The sequence below is a fragment of the Astatotilapia calliptera genome, chromosome 5, assembly GCF_900246225.1.
Source record: "Astatotilapia calliptera chromosome 5, fAstCal1.2, whole genome shotgun sequence".
NCBI classification, from domain to species: domain Eukaryota; kingdom Metazoa; phylum Chordata; class Actinopteri; order Cichliformes; family Cichlidae; genus Astatotilapia; species Astatotilapia calliptera.
In genome coordinates, this window is record NC_039306.1 from 20,895,579 (window position 1) to 20,916,384 (window position 20,806).

At 38.7% G+C, this 20,806-nt stretch overlaps 1 protein-coding gene across 2 annotated transcripts in view; it reads left to right on the plus strand.

Moving 5' to 3' along the window:
* LOC113022515 (sodium-coupled neutral amino acid transporter 3-like) overlaps positions 1-6,103 on the plus strand; it is a 43,052-nt gene extending 36,949 nt beyond the window's left edge. For both annotated transcript variants that reach the window (XM_026167986.1, XM_026167987.1), the window contains 6 exons: positions 543-622; positions 1,020-1,120; positions 1,609-1,733; positions 1,840-1,984; positions 2,421-2,524; positions 3,153-6,103. In XM_026167986.1, coding sequence (XP_026023771.1) covers positions 543-622; positions 1,020-1,120; positions 1,609-1,733; positions 1,840-1,984; positions 2,421-2,524; positions 3,153-3,257 — 660 coding nt within the window. In that variant the 3' untranslated portion in view covers positions 3,258-6,103. The remainder of the gene's footprint in view (positions 1-542; positions 623-1,019; positions 1,121-1,608; positions 1,734-1,839; positions 1,985-2,420; positions 2,525-3,152) is intronic.
* Positions 6,104-20,806: the final 14,703 nt, after the last annotated feature.

A 20,806-nucleotide genomic window follows, 5' to 3' on the forward strand; every position in this document is an offset into this window, starting at 1 on the left:
ACAATTGCAACAAGACAAATGTTTCTTCATTGAGCAGTGTTTTCAGTTTCTATAGCTTCATTTTTTAAAAATTTTATTTGGACAATTTATTTAAGAATTGCTTCAGTAATGTAGGTCTAGGTCTACATCTAGACCTAGGTTCACAGCACCTGTTACCACAGAGCTGAAAGTTTAAGAACAGAAACCAGAGAATTTCCATCATTTTAGGATTAACAACCTCAAGAACAAGCCCCAGAACATTATCAAATACTGACTATTTCTTTTGTGATCTTCATGAAATCCTATCAGGATTTTATTAAAGTATGAAACTTTCTTTGCCCAGGCTAGTAAGACCAATTCCTGCTGCTTAGCAGCTTACCAGTAAGGCATTCTTAAATAGGCTAAAGCTGGTCTACAGCCAGGCCCAAGTTAATCACAGGGAAACAATTAGCTCTCTGTGATGTGTCTTGGGGAGTATTGGGCAGTAAAGGCGCGAGGTTGGTGGTAAGACGTCTGGGATGGCGCTGCTGTATCTATGGTGACCTGTTGGGGTTCATTTTCAGACGGCCTACACCATCCCCATCCTGGCGTTTGCCTTTGTGTGCCATCCTGAGGTGCTCCCCATCTACACAGAGCTGCGCAAGTATGTTCTTATAATGGCAACTCCTGCTAAGTTCTTGGATAAGAAATAAATTGCATAATAAAGAGCAAAGCTACTGTGTCTGCTTTGTGTATGGCTGATCATAACCTAGTCACATGCACTGCTTTCACTTTATTTTGAAGTATGTTGGCACTGCTTGAATGATGTAGCATGCTGTTAGTTTAAATGCATCATCCCGCTTTGACCCACTGGTGCTTTCAATTTGAATCTTTGCATATGCGTGCAAGAGAAGTAGCCCTGGAGCAGAAGACGGTATTTTATAGTAGCTGGGCTACATGTTTTCTTTGTGGGCATAATACAGTAATATTTTGTGTGTGTCTGTGTTTGTTTTTGTGTGTGCGTGTTTATGACATCACATGGCAATATTTTCTGGTTTCAGTGCCACCAAGAAAAAGATGCAGCATGTGGCCAACATCTCCATTGCAATAATGTACATCATGTACTTCCTGGCTGCTCTTTTTGGATACCTAACTTTCTATGGTGAGGCGTGGTCCTCTATCTATCTATCTATCTATCTATCTATCTATCTATCTATCTATCTATCTATCTATCTATCTATCTACTGAAGGGGCTGTAGGCCAAAAAGAATAATAATGTTTCTATGCCCTCTAGTGGCCATATTGTACATCTAAATTTCTCAAGGTTTTTAGATCCAGTAGCATATTACAGAGTCATTCACAATGCTAATTTTTTCCTCCTATTTCTCATGTTATGCTCATACTCACATTAATTAATATACAAACAAGCAATGTAACCTAAGCATATTAGCAACAAGGACATAATGACATCAATAAAATAAAAACAATGAAAAGCAATCAAACATATTAATACAAAGATTTAGTCTAATACTACATGGAGATATAATCCCCTAACATAAAATAATGGATTCTGCATTGACTAAAATGCATTTAAAGATCTTCTACGTGTTCCTTAAACCTGCTCTGTTTTCCTGTCCTCATGTCTTCCAGGTGAAGTGGAAGCAGAGCTGCTCCACACATACAGCCGCATTGACCCGTACGACACTTTGATTTTGTGTGTGCGTGTGGCTGTGCTCACTGCTGTCACGCTCACTGTGCCAATTGTGCTCTTTCCTGTAAGTACGCATTTAGAACTTACTGTTTATTCATCAGCGGACACAAATTGTGCTTCTGTCATATTTCATAGAAGCAGTGTGAAACAGTGAACTTTTTCTTTTTAAGGTAAGGAGAGCGATCCAGCAGATGGCGTTTCCTAATAAGACGTTCTACTGGCCTCGCCACATCGCCATTGCTTTCATTCTGCTCCTTTTCATCAACCTCCTGGTCATCTTTGCTCCCAACATACTGGGCATCTTTGGAATCATTGGTAAGTAGATCAACCATGTGACAAGGCTGTTGGGGTGGATTTACATATTAAAACACCAACATGTAAAACCCTGGTTGCTAGTAAAACTGTTTCCTTTAATGTGGCTTTAATTTGTGCCCACTGTCAGTAATGGCTTACCTTCCTTAATACACCCCCACAACAGAGCTAACCAAGTAAAAAAAATCCATTTTGGTGAATTGTTCTTGATCAGACCCTGAAAAAATGTGGAATTGACCATCTGCCAAACTTTTGAGCTTTAAATCATTAATATTATTTTTGGTAGTGAAAAATTGAATGTAACTACACCTGTTTTCCATTTTCTGTTAATTTCCATATGATTTATGTTACTACAGTCCTGTTAGAATGGTTTGGAGGACTTATTAAGGACCGAAGGGTGTCATTCACAGAGAATCATTTTCTGTTTTGCGTTTTCCAGGTGCCACATCTGCTCCTTGTCTCATTTTCATCTTCCCTGCTGTCTTCTACATTCGAATTGTACCCAAAGAAGAGGAGCCACTGCGCTCCTTCCCCAAAATCCTGGTGAGCATATTGAGAGAGATAGAAAATTAAGTTCAGCGTTTAGAGACGTCCCCACGCAGTATTGAGTTTTCATATTATTTTACAGTAGGTGCTTTGTGTAACACTCAAAGGAGGAAACGAGGAAAGGAATTAAAACTCCAGCTGAATATTTCATCAATTGTCTGTAGTTTGCCTGATTTTAAATATATCAGAATTAAACAAAAAAAAACTGGAGTGCATTTGAGATCATTTAAAAATCTTACTGCCATGTACCTACTGAGTCTATCAGAGAGTTTCATTTTAGTTATCGTTATTGAGGAGACATCATCTGTACAATGTAAACTGTGTTTATGGAACCATTTATAAAATTCACTAATATTAAAAGTTGTACCAGCCTCAGAAATCCTACATGGATGTGCATTATAACCACATGAAGAAATCAACTCAGCCATGTGTTAGGTATCATATCATTACATGTATAACTAAGATCTAATGACATGGAGACTCGTAACATTTCCTATACTTAATTAATAAACTTTAACAAACTTTTAATTAATGACACCAAGTATTATTGTACTGCAGTTTTGTCACAGTTTCACCATCTGTGATGTGCCTCTCTTTAACTCGCGTTCTCCGTTTCTGCGCTCAGGCTGCCTGCTTCGCTGGGATTGGTTTCCTGTTTATGACAATGAGCCTCAGCTTTATCATCATTGACTGGACAACGGGGACCAGCAAAGCCAGCAGTGGTCACTAAGCGCCACCTTCCATTTCTTTTTTTTATTTTCAGGTTTTATATTGTTGATTTAGTCTTGTGTTGTAATTTTACTGTTTTTACTTTGAATCACGGTTGATGTTGAAGATGCCCTCTCTTTCCCATTAGAAGGATATTGTCCACAGACTGCAGAGTTTGGGGGGGAGGGCTCTCGGTTCCTTGGCAAGTGCTCTCGCTCTGTATTACACTACAGGCCAGTAAGCTTTCGTGGAGGGTTCTTTGGGAATTCACTGAAAGAGCAGGTGCTGACGGTGATGCTTGGAGGCTGTGCCTTGTGAGAAAGATGTTAAAGCAAACAGAAAAGCAACAATGTAGAAAGCTGCCGTCTTTATACACCTGCACCTATGTTAGTTATGAGCATCTGCTCCTCTCACTACTCAGATCTTATCCTAAGATTATCTATAGCTCTGCAAACTCTTACTTAGATTGTAATAAGCAGCCCTCCTTTTTAACTGTTGAATGAAATTGATTAATCAATAATTCTTTCATGATTCTCATGGATATTAGTATTATTATTATTATTGAAATTATTTAAATAACTAAATATGATTCATTATGTGCAATTGCAGAGACAAGTGATAGTAAAAGTGACATTACTGGACTGATAGAAAGAATAATTCAGCATCTTTGGAACTACTTACAGATAGCTAGCACACCTATATCTTAATAGTAAATATGTATTTACAGCCAGTGCACAGTGAGTTTATTTTGGCACAAAGACTTCGAAATGTTGAATTATTCCTTCAAGGTGTGCTGCCTTTAGTTCCCACTTCCTTAACCTGTACTGCTGCTGATATTTTTTATGTTTTTCTGGAGGGGGGAAGTTAAAATCCCCACCTCTGACAGAGCAGGGTGCAAAACCACAAAATATATGGCACAGTCAGCACATTTACTATGAGATTCCTACACAACATATACTAGATGTATATTTTTATTATTAATCTCTACTTGATGAAAACCTCAGATGATGCAGTATAGACTAAAAGCTTGATCCTCAGCTCCTGCTAACTGAGGCTAGCAATACCAGAGAGAGAGAAAGGGTTTTAGCCGGGAGCCTTTTCAGTGGTTTTCGGGTATCTGGGTTACACAGTATGTGAAAGAACGCCAAGACGTTCTCTTTTCCAGTGTTACTGTGTAAATCACTATCACGAATGGTACCAGAAAACTCATCTGTGAGATTGTACAGACTGAAGACGTAACTGAAATTGGGCAAGATTTCATTGTTACTTAGAAAAGGAAAATTGGGATGTGTTGTATTCGGAACATTTTACCGGAAGGAATCGGAGATAACCAAAATATCTATATTACAATGACAACAGGGTCACTTTGTGAAGTGGTTAGTAAACATTTGAGTGTCCAGCACAAGCCTGATCTCGATTAGAACGACAGGGGTTTTCTTTCTCTTTATCACTCTTGAAAAGTCGCCGCTTAGCAATAGCACTTTTCTTTGATAAGCACAACTTCTTGTAGCATTAATACAGTGAAAGGCAAACACAATATATTCGATAGATGTGATTTTAAGGCCTCTACATGACTAAATCTTAATGTAATGTAAGTGATGAATAAGTAACGTGTTGATGGCTGTCAGAAACTACTTGAAACGACTGCATTAAAGTTAGCTTCCCTGTAAAGCCCCTGTAATCATTTTCAGCTCTCGTCTGTTCTTTAAATGCAACGACTAATTTGTTGGATGTATTCTTGGAGGTTTTTAAGTGTCTGTGTTTAAAAAAGAGAAAGAAAAATCTCTATGATATATATGACCTGTATGCATTTGTGTTGTTTAACCTGCACCTATACTCTGATCGGAAATCCTCTACCATTGATATCTTAACTGTTGTTTTAAACTCCACGTGTTACGTATAAGTTGAATCTGATTCAGTGATGAAACACACGATTATTGTTTTTGTTTTGTTTTTTCTTACATTTGTAGTCAGTGGTATTTTATCAGTGGTGTAGTCGGGTCATGTCTGACTTCCTTGCTGCTTCCTGAGAGTTGTTAGTGACTGCCTACAATTTCTTTTCTTTCGTTTTTTTTTTTCCATCATAATTTTTTTTACACCACACTACTATAAGTGCTGTGTGGGTAACTTAATATGTTCTGTCTATTTGTTACACAACAAACCTCTTTTAATCAATTTTTATTAAATATTGTCTAGCTGTGATATGTATTTATGTATCTGTGTGGGGAAGAATCATCGGAATCAGCCACCCGTGCATAGCTTAGTGTTTTGGTATTGTTTAACCAATGCAATGGTTATATTTATCTCTGACACCATGTTTTATCGGCCATGTATGTAATGTGACATCATTAGGTAAATACAGTGAGTGTATAAGAGTTTATAAATGGTGCCCACGCACAAAAGCCTCACAACATGCAAAAAATACACAAAAAAAACCCAAATGAGGCATCAACATGAGGGGGATACACTGTGCTAGTGGTTAATACCAGATGATCTCTGCGGACCTCTATTTAGATCGAAGAGTCGTTAGTCTTCTCCTTCTCTCCCTCTGTGTGATTTTTGGAAATGTGTATGACTGAATAGTAACATATTAAATATTGACATCAGCCAGCATCATTTATAAATAATGTATATAAATGTATACCCTTTATATTCTATATTCATATCTAGTTTGTATAATGTAAATAGCGATTAAAGTTTTAGTTCGATTAAAAATGTAAATGTAATCATTTTCAAAGTGCTTTTAAACCTTTTTGTCCTTCAATCCATGTCTATTTTCTGGTATCTCTATATATTTTAATATGTTGCTGGCAGTTGTTGTACTGTAAAACAATATTGCAATAAAGATAAAGGGTAACATGACTCTGAGCTTTCATCCTCTTTTACATGCATCAAAACGTTTTCAGTTTTCTGTGTTTTTTAAGTTGATTATGAATAACCTACCTCCATGCATTGAAATGCTTACCTTCTGTAATGCAAATTTCAGTTAGCTAAATTAGGTTGTATACTAAATAAAATATCAACAGCTTTAAATGAACCACAACAGCTGCATATGTCACAGTTTAGAATAGTTGGGGCCAAATGTAGACGTGTGAAATGCAGGAATTAACTAAAAAGCAAATGTTTCATAGCTCATGTAAACAGGTCAAAAACAGCAAAGTGCCAAAGAATGAAGAAAACAGTAATACGTAATCACATCCAAAGAAATAAACAGGTTATGCACAGGGAAACATTTACAGACAACTCCACAAGGACAAAGGGGACACAGCACTGCATAAGCTTATTGCTAATACTGGACTGAACCTACCTTTGCCTTCAGAACTGCCTCATTTCTTCATGGCACAGATTTAACAAAGTGCTAGAAAGATTCCTCAGAGATTTTGTTCCATGTTGACACGATGGCATCACACAGTTGCTGCAGATTTGTTGGCTGCAAATCCATGATGCAAATCTCTGGATCCACCAGATCCCAAAGGTGCTCTATTGAAATGAGATGAGGTGACTATGAGGGCCATATGAGTCCATTGGATTCATTGTGATGTTTGAGATGATGCGAGTGCTTTGACATGACACGTTATCCGGCTGGAAACAGAGATCAGAAAGTGTAAAAAAGTAAGTGTAAAATAAGAAATAACAAAAGGGGACTGAAAGAGACACGAACACTAACAGCTGAGATCTAAGAGACAAGGAAGCACAAATGAACCAAGCCATAAACAAAAAAGTGAGACAGAAGAATGTAAAAACATAATAAAACACATACTCCTACTTCTAATATTAGACAAGCTATAAAACAGGACACAAGATCAGTAGAAACGATAAACAATAAAGACAGCATGAGACTCAATAATGTGTCAAAAATAAAGTTCACCATAAGAATAACAATAAAGTTTTTCACAAACTAAATATTACTAGAACTGCGGCTCACAAACTAGATTTAAGAAGAGATCAAAACAGGAAATGAAATACTAAAAACTATATAAAACACTGCAAATAAACCAAGACTCAAATATGTTAACAAAGCAAGAAGATCTCAAAAAGAACCCAACACGTAAAAACAACAACCCTAGGGTCCATAACAGTGCTTTATAAAAAATGTTTCACAAATGCAAATAATCCCCCATTAAATAAATAAAAAAATTAATTTACACGATATAGTTATGAATTCATTAATTACTTCATAATTAATTAATGTTACAATTTGCTAGTCATTATGACTTTTTTCAAGATAAAAAGAATGTCCACAAGGTGTCGCTATAGATCTGCAATAAATTGTCTAAAGCGCGAGGACACAGTGTATGGACATTTCAGTATAAATTATTTAGCTCGCACGGGGCATAAACTAACTCTCAGTTTTGATTTCATACGGTTTCTGGATCATTTGTTATGGTCAGAAGCTGCTGTTATTTTAAAAACAGCAAAGAGCAACCGTTCCCCCGCTTATTTGCATAAACCACACTGGATCACCGGTATGCAAAATACGGTAACAAAACACCTCATTTATCCTACTTTTTAGATTCCGAATATTCTGTGTGCACTTTTGTACAGACTCGTGCTTCTCATTTGTTCCTCCACACTTTAGATCAGTAAACACAATATAAGATTCGTTTAAGGTTATAACTGAGACAAATATTTTACAAAATATGAACATAATTTTAATTTTAAGGTTACTGACTCAACTGTGTTCAAGCCCAACATCAATAGTGTGTTTACTTAGTAATGAGTAACCTTATAAATATATGTATATTAATATTTTCCTAACCTTAACAACCTTAATGTGAAATTACTGTCATTTATTTGTTCTGCTCTCTGTAACTTACAATTTTGGGATATTAGCTCGAAATTTACCTCAAAAACAGGGCTGTGGTTGTCTGAGGCCTACCAACTGGATATGAGGCGAAAATAACTCGAATTTGATTTGGCAAAAATAAAACAACAAAAACAAAAAACAAGAAGAAAATGTTTGAGATAATGACCCCAAAATCATTTTATAATTAACACGAAGCTACAGCTCGTGTCTTTTCTTTTTTACATAAAAATCGGCTGCCCACTCGGAGCAGTCCTAATTCAAAAAACTTGAAGACTGAACGCAGAAATTTCCGACAGTTCTTGAAGGTCACCGTTCTACAGCGTTTTACCTACATTTCCCATGAAGCACTGCGGCTTTACGTCTCTCCGCAGTTCGGGTGGGAGGTGACGGCGCTGTCTGCCTGTCGGTCGTAGGGGAACTTCACGGGTGTGGCGAACGTGGTAAATCTCTTCGCAGGGAAAGAATGCGGATCGGCAACTCGGATTAAAGCAATATATAAATATTTTTTTGTAGAAAAAATAGAAATATTCACAGACAAGTGTGGTATGCATCCGGTAGCGTAACTGGCAGCAGGAATCTGTGTGCTCGGTTTTCCACAGCTGGAATACTTTTTTTTTCTAACTTCGCGGTAATTTTTCGGGCGTTTAACCTGCTCTAATGAAATACCGTAGGGAGCAGCTAAAAGTCAACGAAAAAAGTTGCTAAGCCTTTTTTTTCAGGCAGCGTTACCCACGTTAAAAATCTCCCAAATGCGGACAAACTAAATAACAAACGTGCGTATCTTTGGGAAATTCATACGGTAGTTAGAAAACCGAGTTCATTTGGGAAATAATTTGTCTTTTTTAATGATTTTGGTCCCTTCTAGCGGATGAACGGTCTCCGTTACGTTTTTCGCCACTCATCAAAAAAGGGAACTCGCCTCGCTTAACTTCAGCCCTTGTTTTTAAGAAAAGGGGGTCAGCCGTTAGTTGTTTTTTTTCCCAGGTGTTATTTTCCCACTAAGCAGCAGACCTGAAGCGTGCACTGGGAACCATGGGTTGTACTGTGAGTCAGGAAGATAAGTTGGCGGCCGAGAGATCTAAAATGATAGATAAAAACCTGAGAGAAGATGGAGAGAAGGCGGCAAGAGAAGTGAAACTGCTCCTGCTCGGTGAGTACAATGTCACAACACTGACACTAGGTTGCAAAAGTGGCACAATGATGGTCACGGGTGAAATGCGCAGTGTCAAAGACATCTGACAGAAACGGGCAATTTGAGCGAGTTACATTTTAACCAGCGCTATTATTAGTCCCCGTTAAGTGTGGGCTCAGGGAAAACACCGGGGCTGTTTGGAATCCTGTGGGATTTTCTCGTATGTTAAAGAGAAAACGTGGCACAATTGCACGCGTCCAAGATCTTCCATCTGCCGATGTTGCTGGGTTGTCCTCGCCTGCTTTGCCCTCAGTGTCAGAGCTGCTTTGACACAAACATGAGGGCTTCAGTGAAAAACGCATGGGATAGTTTGGAGTAGAAACGGCACGCTGAAGCAAAGGTCCCTGCACAGCAAGGAGTTTCATAACGATTACCGTGAGATCATTTGAGGGACAACCAGAATAGGCAGTCACCCCCCCCCCCCCCCCCCAAAATAAAAATAAAAGTTTGGAGGGGGTTGCTCGGGATCTGTTTTTTCTTCTTAGGAGTTTGGCGTTTGGATGAAATTGACTGCTCCCAGGACTGCTAGAGCATAAACTAACTTACAACTCTTTCCGTTGGGAATATTAGCAGATATCTGCTTATGATGGATTTTCTGGATACATTTGAATTGTCTCTAAATATTTAACTCATGGTTTGCTTACCACCTTTTACTCTAAAAGCATTTTTAGGTATCTACTTAAAAAAGTTTCCTAAAGCTTTATCAGATATGAAGTTCAGATACACAGGAACAAAGGCTAATGGGATTTCTCAATGGCTGCTGAATTAATCCATATAAATAAAAAGTTGAAACTCCAATTATTAAGTTAAGAATTGCATTTTTTTTTGTGTTTTTGTGTGTTTTTTTTATAAATTAGAGCAGTTCTTGGTGGCACCTTGCTGAGCATATGACCGTCTTAAAACTGATATAGGTCTGAAACAAAAAAAAAGAAACTTCAGAATATTTTCTCCCAGAACTGAAACATATGTTTAAAGAAAATCGACAGCCAAGCAGAAATTTTCAGGTAAACATGTCCCGCGTGGAGCCACTAAGAAATATATAAAAACCAAACAAACATCACTTCTTGGCAGTGTTACATCTTTTTCCCCCTACAGTATAAATTTGCACCACTCTCACATATAATCCGTTTAACTTAGTAATTTTAGCTGTCATGTACTTTGTTGGTTGATCACAGAATTACAAATTTAATTTGACACCCTCTTTCTGGACAGAGCAGAAAATTCTGCTTGGTTTGATGGGGAACACATGCTATCTTTTTCTCTCCTGGGTCTTTGAAGAGACGGCTGGTTGTTGAGATGTGCCCCTGGTTAGAAGGCTAATTGCATACCCTGCTCTGTACTGGAGGTTTCATATCAGTAATTACTATCCGCTGCAGTGTGTGAGGGTTGAAAGGAATTACAGGAGAGGTCTGAAAATGAACTGAGGGTTGGTGAGTTTCTACGTAAAGAGCATGGGCGGCCAGTGTAGCAGTCTCATCACCTTTACCGCTGTCACATTCTGCCACGACATGGAGACTGCACTGCCTTCATTTCTTTGAAAAATGCACACTTTTTCAGTTTCAGGACAGTCAAGAGGGAGCTCTGCTTCACACGACTTTGATTAAAATACTTTGCACTCTCACAGATAACACAGATGCACATTATTTGTGGTAGGTATGGCATAGTTGGTCCTACATGAGAAACTTTTGAAATATTAAAACGACACAATATGAGGAAGAAAAAAACAGAAAAAAACCTTTCCTCTGACATGCTTCACCGCTCAGATCTCTGCTGCTCAGCAGCACAGCTCAGTCATATGGCAAAATGTCAGCATTAATATCCATACCAACTCTATGAATGAATCGCATAACATTTAGTAATTAACCTACATATGGGGACAGGCCCAAATCTCATTGTAATTCCTATTTGGATCAATTAAAACGTCCCTTTTTTGTTTACATTAATTAAATTGGTGTAACAATGTTGCATCCTATAAACAGTTGACTGAAAAGTGGTACAAGCAAACAAACAGAAAACTCATATTACACCAAACAGACTGCCACTTAAACCGTGGGTCTTCCGCTCATTTGATATTTGAACGTGTCACAACATGCTTTGGCTTTCACATGCATAAAAACCTTAAATGTGTTGTGGGGAATGTATTTCCGCCTAAAAAAGTCAAAGTTACATTCCAGCTATTTAAAGTGGTTTATAGTTGTACGTCAGCAGTTCATTCAAGACTAAACAATGCTCATCTTGATAACAATTTCGCACCCTTAATAGTCACTACTTCCACTCTCCTTTTCTGCCTGTTGTGCAGGTAGACTTGAGTTGGTGACAGGTTCAGTTTAATGGATTAGTCTTTCATTGAGCATGTAATCCTTTGACTGAAAAAATGATTTGTGACAGAGGTGTCTTATCACAAATCCAGGTAATCTTTTTTTTTTTTTAAAGCTGTCGGCTGTTTATACACATAAAGTCTGTGCCCTTGATGGCATGCGGGTAAGCTGTCGGTCTACTAAACGGAGCAAACTGTAGACCGTCTAAGATGAGTGGTGGGGGTTTGGGTTCAAAGACGCCTCGGTTTTAGTTGCAGGCAGGGGCGGATATGACTGATCTCCTGTTATGTCAACTTTGATCATTTCCTCCTTTCAACAAATGAAACAAATTAGTCAAAGAAAAAAATCCATTCAACCCATTGGTTTGCTTGGTTTGTAGTTAGCGGCCCAAAGTATGCCAAGAAAATATCTCCTACTCCATTACACCACCACCCCCATCCTGAACTATACAAGGCAGAATGGATCCATGCTTTCATGCTGTTAATACCAAATTCTGACTCTACCATCTCAATTAGACTTTTTTTTAAAATCCTCTATTGTCCATTTTTGGTGAGCTCATGTGAGTTAAAAGTAAACTGTAGCATCAGTTTAGTTTAATTTGCTGTGTGTGGTCTTCTGCTGCTTTAGCCCATCCGCTTCAAGGTTCGACGTGGTGCGAGTTCAGAGGTGCTCGTCTGCATGCTTTAGTTGTAAGGAGGGTTTGTCTGAGTTATTGTGGCTGTCCTATCAGCTGGAAGCAGCCTGGTCATTTTTCTCTGACCTCTGGCATAAACGAGGATTTTTTTTTTAATTGGATATTTTCTCTTTCTCAGACAATTCTTTGTAGACCCTAAACTTTTCCTGTGTTGGAAAATCCCAGCAGATCAGGAGTTTCTGATATGCTCAGATCAGCCTGTTTGGCACGAACAGCCATGCTATGTTCAAAGTCACTTAAATCACCTTTCTTTACCGTTTTGATGCTTTGTTTGAACCTCAGCAGATCATTTTGACAACGTTCGCATGCCTAAATGCACTGGCCATCATTATGAATGACAAATTCTTTAAGCTAGACACACACATGATATGAAACCAGTCATTTTCTGTTCCTCTTTTACAGCTACCCTTTTCAGCAACATGCACAGATTAATTAGCAGTCATCCTCATGCACATTGAAGTCTTTATCATGGAGTTGGACTTTAAGTAAGCATTCAAGCATTGTTTGGATTTTGTAGATTTGTTTGATTAGAAGTTATTGCAATATTTTTATGTGTTTTACTACCCTTGAGCCCCAACTTGTTGCACCCGTTACCCAGTACTTGTGAGTAACGGTTGCTCATTCATTTATTAGTTAATTAAAAAAATACATTTTTAATGTCATTACAATGAAAAGACAGAGGCAAACCTGCGGGGATGAAGATTTCTTCCCACTGAGCTTCATTAGATTGTCCCCGCTAGCACATATCTTCAGAGGCAGTTTCCAACTATAGGTTCCTGGAGGAAAACGGTTACTTTATCAAAGAGTTTAAGAGAAATGAATGTAGCTCTCTCAAAGTGTGGCACTGCAAAGTATCGATCACAGAGTGAGGCTACAATTTGTGAAAACTGCAATCTAAGCAGATCCAGACTGGGAAACCTGAGCTATTGCAGTTGTGATAGTAGAGAGCAGGAGTGTACATCTGAACTGATTATGTGTTTTCCAGTTGGTGTTCAGTGTGTTTGACTGCTCTGCAAAAACACTGCTAACGTGCTTCTTATTATTGCACAACGTGTAATACTCAATTTGTTTCATTTGCTCTTCACCTTGCTCTCTTCTCACCACATTACAAATAAGCGAATTATAGAAACACACACACAAAAAGGCGAGGGGGCAATTTAGCAGTAACTCTCCAAATTTAACAGAATTTTCCAAAACCCTGCATTTATTTTTAATGGTGTGCACCCGATCCTGTGCTCAAATGAAGACTTAATTTTTATGAACACGTATTGCAAAGGTGAGTCTTCAACAGGATCACCTATTTACTGTACACGTGCCCGATGACTGCACAAGGTGACGCGTTCTGCAGTTGGTCAGTTCAATGTGGTCCGCACTGAGACAGAGTGCCTCCCTCTTATTAAAGTCGATGGCAAAGCTTTAGTGGATGTGTCGTGTAATCACAGTTGGCTCATTACAGAGACCCGGGTTTCTCTGGAGAAAACAAGTCAGACTGACTCGTTTTACAGGAATGAACGTCCGTTTACTGAACTTCAACTTCTTGGAGACATATTGGCAGAAATGTGCCTGTTCTGTGAAATGTATCAAGTGAGCTGCTGCCCTGTGTTTTTGGGTGACTTGACCTTGTTTACTCAACAGTCTGCACCACAGTGCTGTCCAATTAACTGTATGACGCACTGGATGGCAGATCTGTGAATTGGTATGTGAAAGGGTTGAATATCCTGCAATTACAGGGAGAGCTCTGAAGATAAAGCCTGTTCCTGCAGACTGCATGTCTCAGTACAGGTCCACTGGGACTTGGCTTCACTATCCTCTTTGCTCTGGAAATACTGATAGCTTGGAAAATCTTCTACCATCGTCTTCTGAGTGTCTATCCATAGCTCATATCTTTGCTTGATTGTTACACACTTCCCGCTGTTTCTTAAAATACTACATTAGCAAAGAGCTGAAAGCAGCATGTCGACATTTTCTGTGTGAGTGTGTGTGAATAGTAGCTGTTTTAAAATGCATCCTTCAGGTTGTTGCAGCTTAGTTCTAGATATCACAGGGTGTGAAAGACGCCAAACCAGATCACAAGCCTCATTTGTGTGCATGCACATTAGCTTAGATAAAAGAGTAAGGAGGAAGTGGCTACTGCACAGCACAGACAGTCCGGCACAGACACAGGAATTTAGCATTTTGAAACAGTTCCTGCCGGAAACAGAAAGATGCAAAATAAGATGAATGAATGATTGTTTTTAAAGGATTGGGTAAATTGCAAATACAATGAAATGAAATCCAATTTTAATCTCAAGGGAATCCATTCATGTTTATTCAGATTTGTCTTGTTATATGTATAGTGTCTTTGATCTTATCCTCTGACGCTTAAGTTGTAGACCCTGTACAGTAGAGAAGGTAAGCATTCAACCTTCAGGTGTTGAACCATGAGTTCATTTGTTTTCCCAGAATTTATGTAATTACCATCCATGATCGTGTGGTTGGTATTTGTTTTTCCTTTGTGAGTCTGTGTGCGTTTCATCATGGCATGTCCTTGAGACACCTGTTGTAGGGGGAACTACTACAAAGGCAGTTTTGACTACTTTGACGCATGTTTATATGGTTGTCTGTGGATTGATTTGGTCAAAATTGTGCAACATTTCGTCAAAATTAAGATGTTTTGAACGTCCCATTATGGCGCTGTCTTTTCTTTCTGGGGTGGCGTTGCTCTGGTATTTATTGATAGAATGATGAACTCTGTGTACAGAGAAATTATGATTGAAACCATAAAAATAGTAGGTTTGACTGACGACAAGGCAATGGAGAGCTAGGGGTCGGGACTTTCTTGGGCTGATCATGTCATTAAGCACACACACAGTAAATTGCTATCCCCTCCCTTCCCCACCACAATCCATTTCCTTTTTCTTTCCATTGTAGGAAGTGATCTCACTTCATTTCCCCTCCATTCTCATTGGGTCATCCTGTCATTTTTCTGCTCTGGTTGTTCTCGTCCTCCTGAGTTCCAGGGGGAGCATGCACCATCAGCTTTGAGCCTATTTAAACTGGAACAGCTTAAGTACACTTGAAAAGCCAAATGTGGGGAAAAAAGGGAGACGGGGGCACTTGGATGATTGGTGAGATTGGGATAAAATTAGGTTGAATTAAATGTAGGATAAAATCATTGTAGAAAAACTTGTGGGATTATGAGTGGGGATCTAAGCTGAGAGAGTGGGTCCATAGTTCAGGTCAAACTTGGTATGCGCATCATGGCTTCTACATTCTCCTGTAAATGTCCCCGCTGTGCTTGTTCACAGCGCAGCCTCAGTTTGATCCGCTTTGTCTTATCTTTTAGTACCTTGTGTTTTCAAGGTGGTAGCACGCAGAAAAACCTTCAGGAGTGGACAAATAGAGACAGCGTCTAGATGATAAGAAGGTTAGCTACATCTGAAATTTAATCTTGCAAAATGTCACAAACAAATGAAATGACTGTATCTCTGTTTTTTGTAACTAGTGACACTGTGCTTCTGTGATGTGAAAGGATAGTGTAGTGACATTGTCAGGAAGCAGACTTTAGAAGAATGGAGGTGTCTCTCTCCCAGGAGTGCATGTTGGAACTATTTTCCTTTTGTGTTTCACACTGTACTCCATCCTCGCTTCTTTAAAGTCTTTCAGTATCTGGTAAAAGTTTGTCTACGATGTCATTTGATCTCTCACTCTACAGGCTTTAAGATGATGCTGACCTCTGTTTGGTGGTGTTGGTTCATTAGAGCTGTATGCTGTGGGGAAAATGCAACAAGTGAGGTGACTAACATAACTTATGCTGCAGGGCTTTATATGATATGAACATGATAGATGGTGGGTTTAGTTTACATGTTACAGTGGGCGAGGGCACGTTTTTTTTTCTCCCACAGAGGATTCAGGGTACTAATATTATGACAGCTGCACTCTAAATGTGCAGTTTCTATGGTGCAGTATTATTGTATCTGCTAACCTCTCCACTATCTGGCAGATGGACAAATAAAATAACTACATGTGTATTATCCACATAATTTCTCCCCATTAAAACCACAGTAAAAGGTAATTAATTTTCCTGCCATGTAGACAGCTATTTTTGTTGTCAAGTCCTGTGTAACAATAATACTGTTTTACACAGTTCTGTCCTCTAAAAGATTCCTTGAAAATCTACCAAACTGAGGTCAACAGCAGTAGAGTTTCATTAGAGCACCAAACTGAAACAGTTCATGTTGCTACACTCATGTGGTTTGGCTTTGTGAAAAAGAACAGTTAATTATTAACATAAAAAATGATAGTCATGGTTGCTGAGTTGCTTAAGTCCCATCTTATCCTTTTTAAAAAAAAAAAAAATCTGAACACATGCTGAAGTTGTGCATTGCTGCTAACCTTGCTGCAGCTGAAACCTCTACTGCATTCTCCTCCCCCTTATCAGACGACCTGAATGGCTTTTTTATTGCTATTCTGACCTCACAAATATTAATATTGCCATAGGATACATGTTGGTTCTGCAAAATAAATTTCCCCTGGAAATGTAGACTGGAGTGTCTAATAAAATTAAGGATTTCTTCTTGGAAAATTACTTAGTAACTCAAAAAAAAAAAAAGCAGTGGAGCACACTGAAGAAGAATTTTAGGCAATCTCATCCCTTTGAGTTCAAAATGGCATTACTGTTTTATTCCTCCCATATTCTTGAAGAGTTTTCATGAAAACCATTCAGAATATTCCTATTCTGCTTATTAAATAAGTAAATAATCTATTTTTTTTTATATAAATCTAAGTCAGTACCCCGAATTACCTCAAACCCCCCCCCCCCACCCCCCACCCCCACCCCCACCAAGTGGTGATGCTCCCTCCTTCATGGTTGCTAACTGTGCAGATGCAATTGATGTCATTTCCTGTTTCAGTACCAAACCCCCCATCCCCCATCTCTCACTTCCTCTTTTAGCTGACTGCATGTAAAAGAGAACTAGATGCGAGCCTTTTGTTTGACGGGTTTGAGGAAACCAGCACTCCCATCCTGTGTCAGTTGCTTGGTTTATGTTGGCAAAGTGCAGGCACGGCAGTGTGTCGCAAAGAGTTAAACAAGTATATGTGACGAGCTTTTTAACAAGTTTTATGAAGCATTTCTGTTTCTTATTTAAAACTGTATGCTTAAGGAAAATAAAAGAAGAAAGAGTGCAGACACTAACAAAAAAAGAGACTGACATATGACTTGCATACCCCTTAATTGGCCAGTAGCATAGTGTGTGTGTGCATAGTTGAACTGTAGTTGTTGATAAGTGTTTGTGATACTAGACGACTGCTATAAATGATCTTTTTCACATAATAGTCAGATTTGACTGAATACACCCCTCAAGCTAAAAAAGGTTTTTGGAAAGAATGTGTATGAGCAATAAAGTGTGTTTGCACTTTGTGTGTTGTTTTGTTTTCCACCCCATAAACATTCACTCTTAAAGCAGCAGGGCACAATTAAGACCCCTGGGATTTTTTTATAAAGAAAAATCCCTGGCAGCATAAGCTGGGTTTTGCCACTTGTTAGTTGTGTATGTTTGTCTGAGTGTGTGTTATTGAGAGCTTTCGTGTGGTGTATAATTTGGCAGGAGGAAAGCAGTGTGACATTCCCTCAAACATGACATCTGAACTTGTGTTCAGTTTCATATCAGCTCCAAAAAAACAAAAAACCTTCCTGTGAAGGAAATGTGTTTAGTAGGAAGTGCTTATTAAATTATGTATAATTAACGGCAACAATAGAAGTGTTTTCTAGTTGATTTCATAACCTTTTAGACTATACTCTCAGTAGCTGTGACACGTTGTCTGGATGATGACATGGTGATTTATTGGTTTTTGCATGTAAAAGCATGAAGCTGTGTCCCCTCCTCTGTCCACTTTGCATGTAGAGGCATTACATAAATAGAACGTCTGCTATTAAAAGCGGGTGGTGTAAAAAGTTTTTCGTAAAACATTTAGCAAAGTAAGATAGGTGTCAAGCTATGTGGTAACACATATAACATTTATATAACTGCAGCTTAGTGTCAGAGTACTGATTTATTTAGGGGGAGGTATCTCACTTGTATGAGAGAGAGATCACTATCATGTTTTGAAAGGCAGTCTGTCAGCTTTAATTCAAGTTGTTTCACAAAAACAACTTATTGTGCTTAGTTCCCAATGTAATACCAAAAGTAATTGGCAGATTAGGTCTGTTCCTTCTGCACTTGGTAACTGTTCAGTGGAACTCTTAATATGAGAGGTGACAGTACAAGTGAAGGAGGCCATCATCAGCTTGCAAAAACCAAATTAAACACGTCAGAGACAGCAAAAACTTTAGGCCCAATCCACACCCTGGTACATGCTTAAAAATAATGTATCGGCCAGGTCAGCAACCCCAAACATCCTGAATGATTGCAGAAGACAATTAAAGTGGATGATGAGAGAATTATTTCTGTTAAGAAAAAGCCCTTTACAACATCTAATCAAGTCAAGAACACTCTGAGGGATGAAGGTGTATCATTGTTAAAGTCTACAATCAAGAGATGCCTTTATGAATGGAAATGCAGAGGGTTTACAACTGGTTGCACTTGGGAACAGGAAGCCCAGATTACACTTTGCCAAGGAAAAAACAAACGAAAGAACAAAAAACATCTAAAAGAGTCTGCACAGTTGGGGGGGGGCAAAAACGTAATGCGAACATAAGAAGCCACGATTAACTTCTACCAGCTCATCTGTCAAACATGTGGGGGCAATGTTATGGTAGAGGGATGTATGGCTGCCAGTGGAACCAGGTCACCAGTGTTTATTGATGCTGTGACTGCTGATAAAAGTTGCAGGATGAATTTTTAAGTGAACAGAGCTATACCATCTGCTCAGATTCAACCAAATGCTGCAAAACTGATTAGAAAGTGTTTCACAGTGCAAATTGGTAATAACTCAAAGCATACAACTCAGGAGTTTTTCAAGGTAAAGGAAAAAACCTATGACATTAGCCAAATTCTTATCCTTAGAATGCTGGAAGTATAAAGTAGATATTAGGTTATTGTTACTATAAATCCTAACCTAGCCTAAAACTGACACCCTAGCCACTTTCTACTCAAATAACTGTGACTGCAACAACTACACCAATGGCTCATGCTCACTTGTCAAATATCATTGAGCTGAAGGTTAGGAAAACAAATAAGTGGAGCACGTGATGGTTTATTTACGTTATTCCAAATTCCTTCCCTGAGACACAGTTGTTTAAGTGTTACTTAATGTTGGTGTAATTCAGGGGTCGGCAACCTTTCTGATGACGAGTGCCATTTAAAATTTCCTCAGAAGTCAGTGTGCCACATGATTGCATTATCAATAAATTTAATAATGCTCTATATGAACAGTTACACACTATATAGAACCACTTTATAGAATTACATTTGTTCGCAGATGTTGGCGGCTATCAGCGAGTAGTTATCAGCTATTTTGAAACAAAAAAAAGACACTTTTTATCCATAACAAGAACTTCATAACAGCAAATGAACTGTACAACAGAAAATGCAAATGCTATTTATGGTCTCCTCACAACAATGATAAGAAAAATGAACTGGGCCAATATATCATGTTTGTTAATACAGAGACACACATGTTAATGTGATCTCTGTTCTCCCACTCAGAGACATCTCCGAGTGTCCAGCATTCAGACGGCTACCTGAGGACTCATGTGAGAGAGAATCTGCTCACACAGATATGTAGAGCCAAATACTGTCAATAAGGCCTCTGCAATGTTCTGAAGACAGTTAAACTTGTCAGGTAGTGATGTCCAGCAGGTGAAAATGCAAACTCCATGAACACGCACAGCTATGGATTCCAGCTGCTTCGATGTTGCATTAACTGGTGTTACCTCAGCCAGTTAATGCGAGACAGATCTAGCTGCTCATTAAAGATTTCTGGTTTGATCAGAAAAGAAAACATTGGTCCATACACCTGAAAGTCCCCAAAACGCATTGTGAATTGTCTTGAGTCTACGGATGTATCTGTGTCTTTCCGTGGTGCTGATGCTACGCTGAGCAGAAAGCTCCTGAAGCTTTTGAAGTGTCAGAATGTGGAAAGCTAACAACGTCCCTCTTACCAGTAGGCTAAGTTATTTTTAGCCAATTACAAGTTGAATCTGGTAGTTGGGGTTGTTAGCTAAGATACCGTCATTAAGAAGCGGCACAACTAATGTGTCTATGCGAGCTGATTTGTGATGTGCACCGCTGGCGCGGCCATTTATTTTTTGATGCACCTTCTCAGATTAATTCACTGCGTGTCGTGCCCAGGGCTGGACTGGGACAAAAAAACAGCCCGGGCATTTTGACTAGAGACCGGCCCACCAGGTATTAAAGCCATAAAGCCTTTGAATGAAACAAATGCTGTTGTGACAGTGATGTACAGTCTTGTTGGTATATGTATGATTTCTATACATTTTACGTCAGATAAAAACTTTGGTTGTAAGCTTCAGATAATTATTTAATAAAAGCTAGATATTTTAAATGAGAATAAGAAAGTATTTCTTTGTGCCCCCCTCTCCCTGTTAATACCCTACCTGGCCCCCTGGCAAAACTTT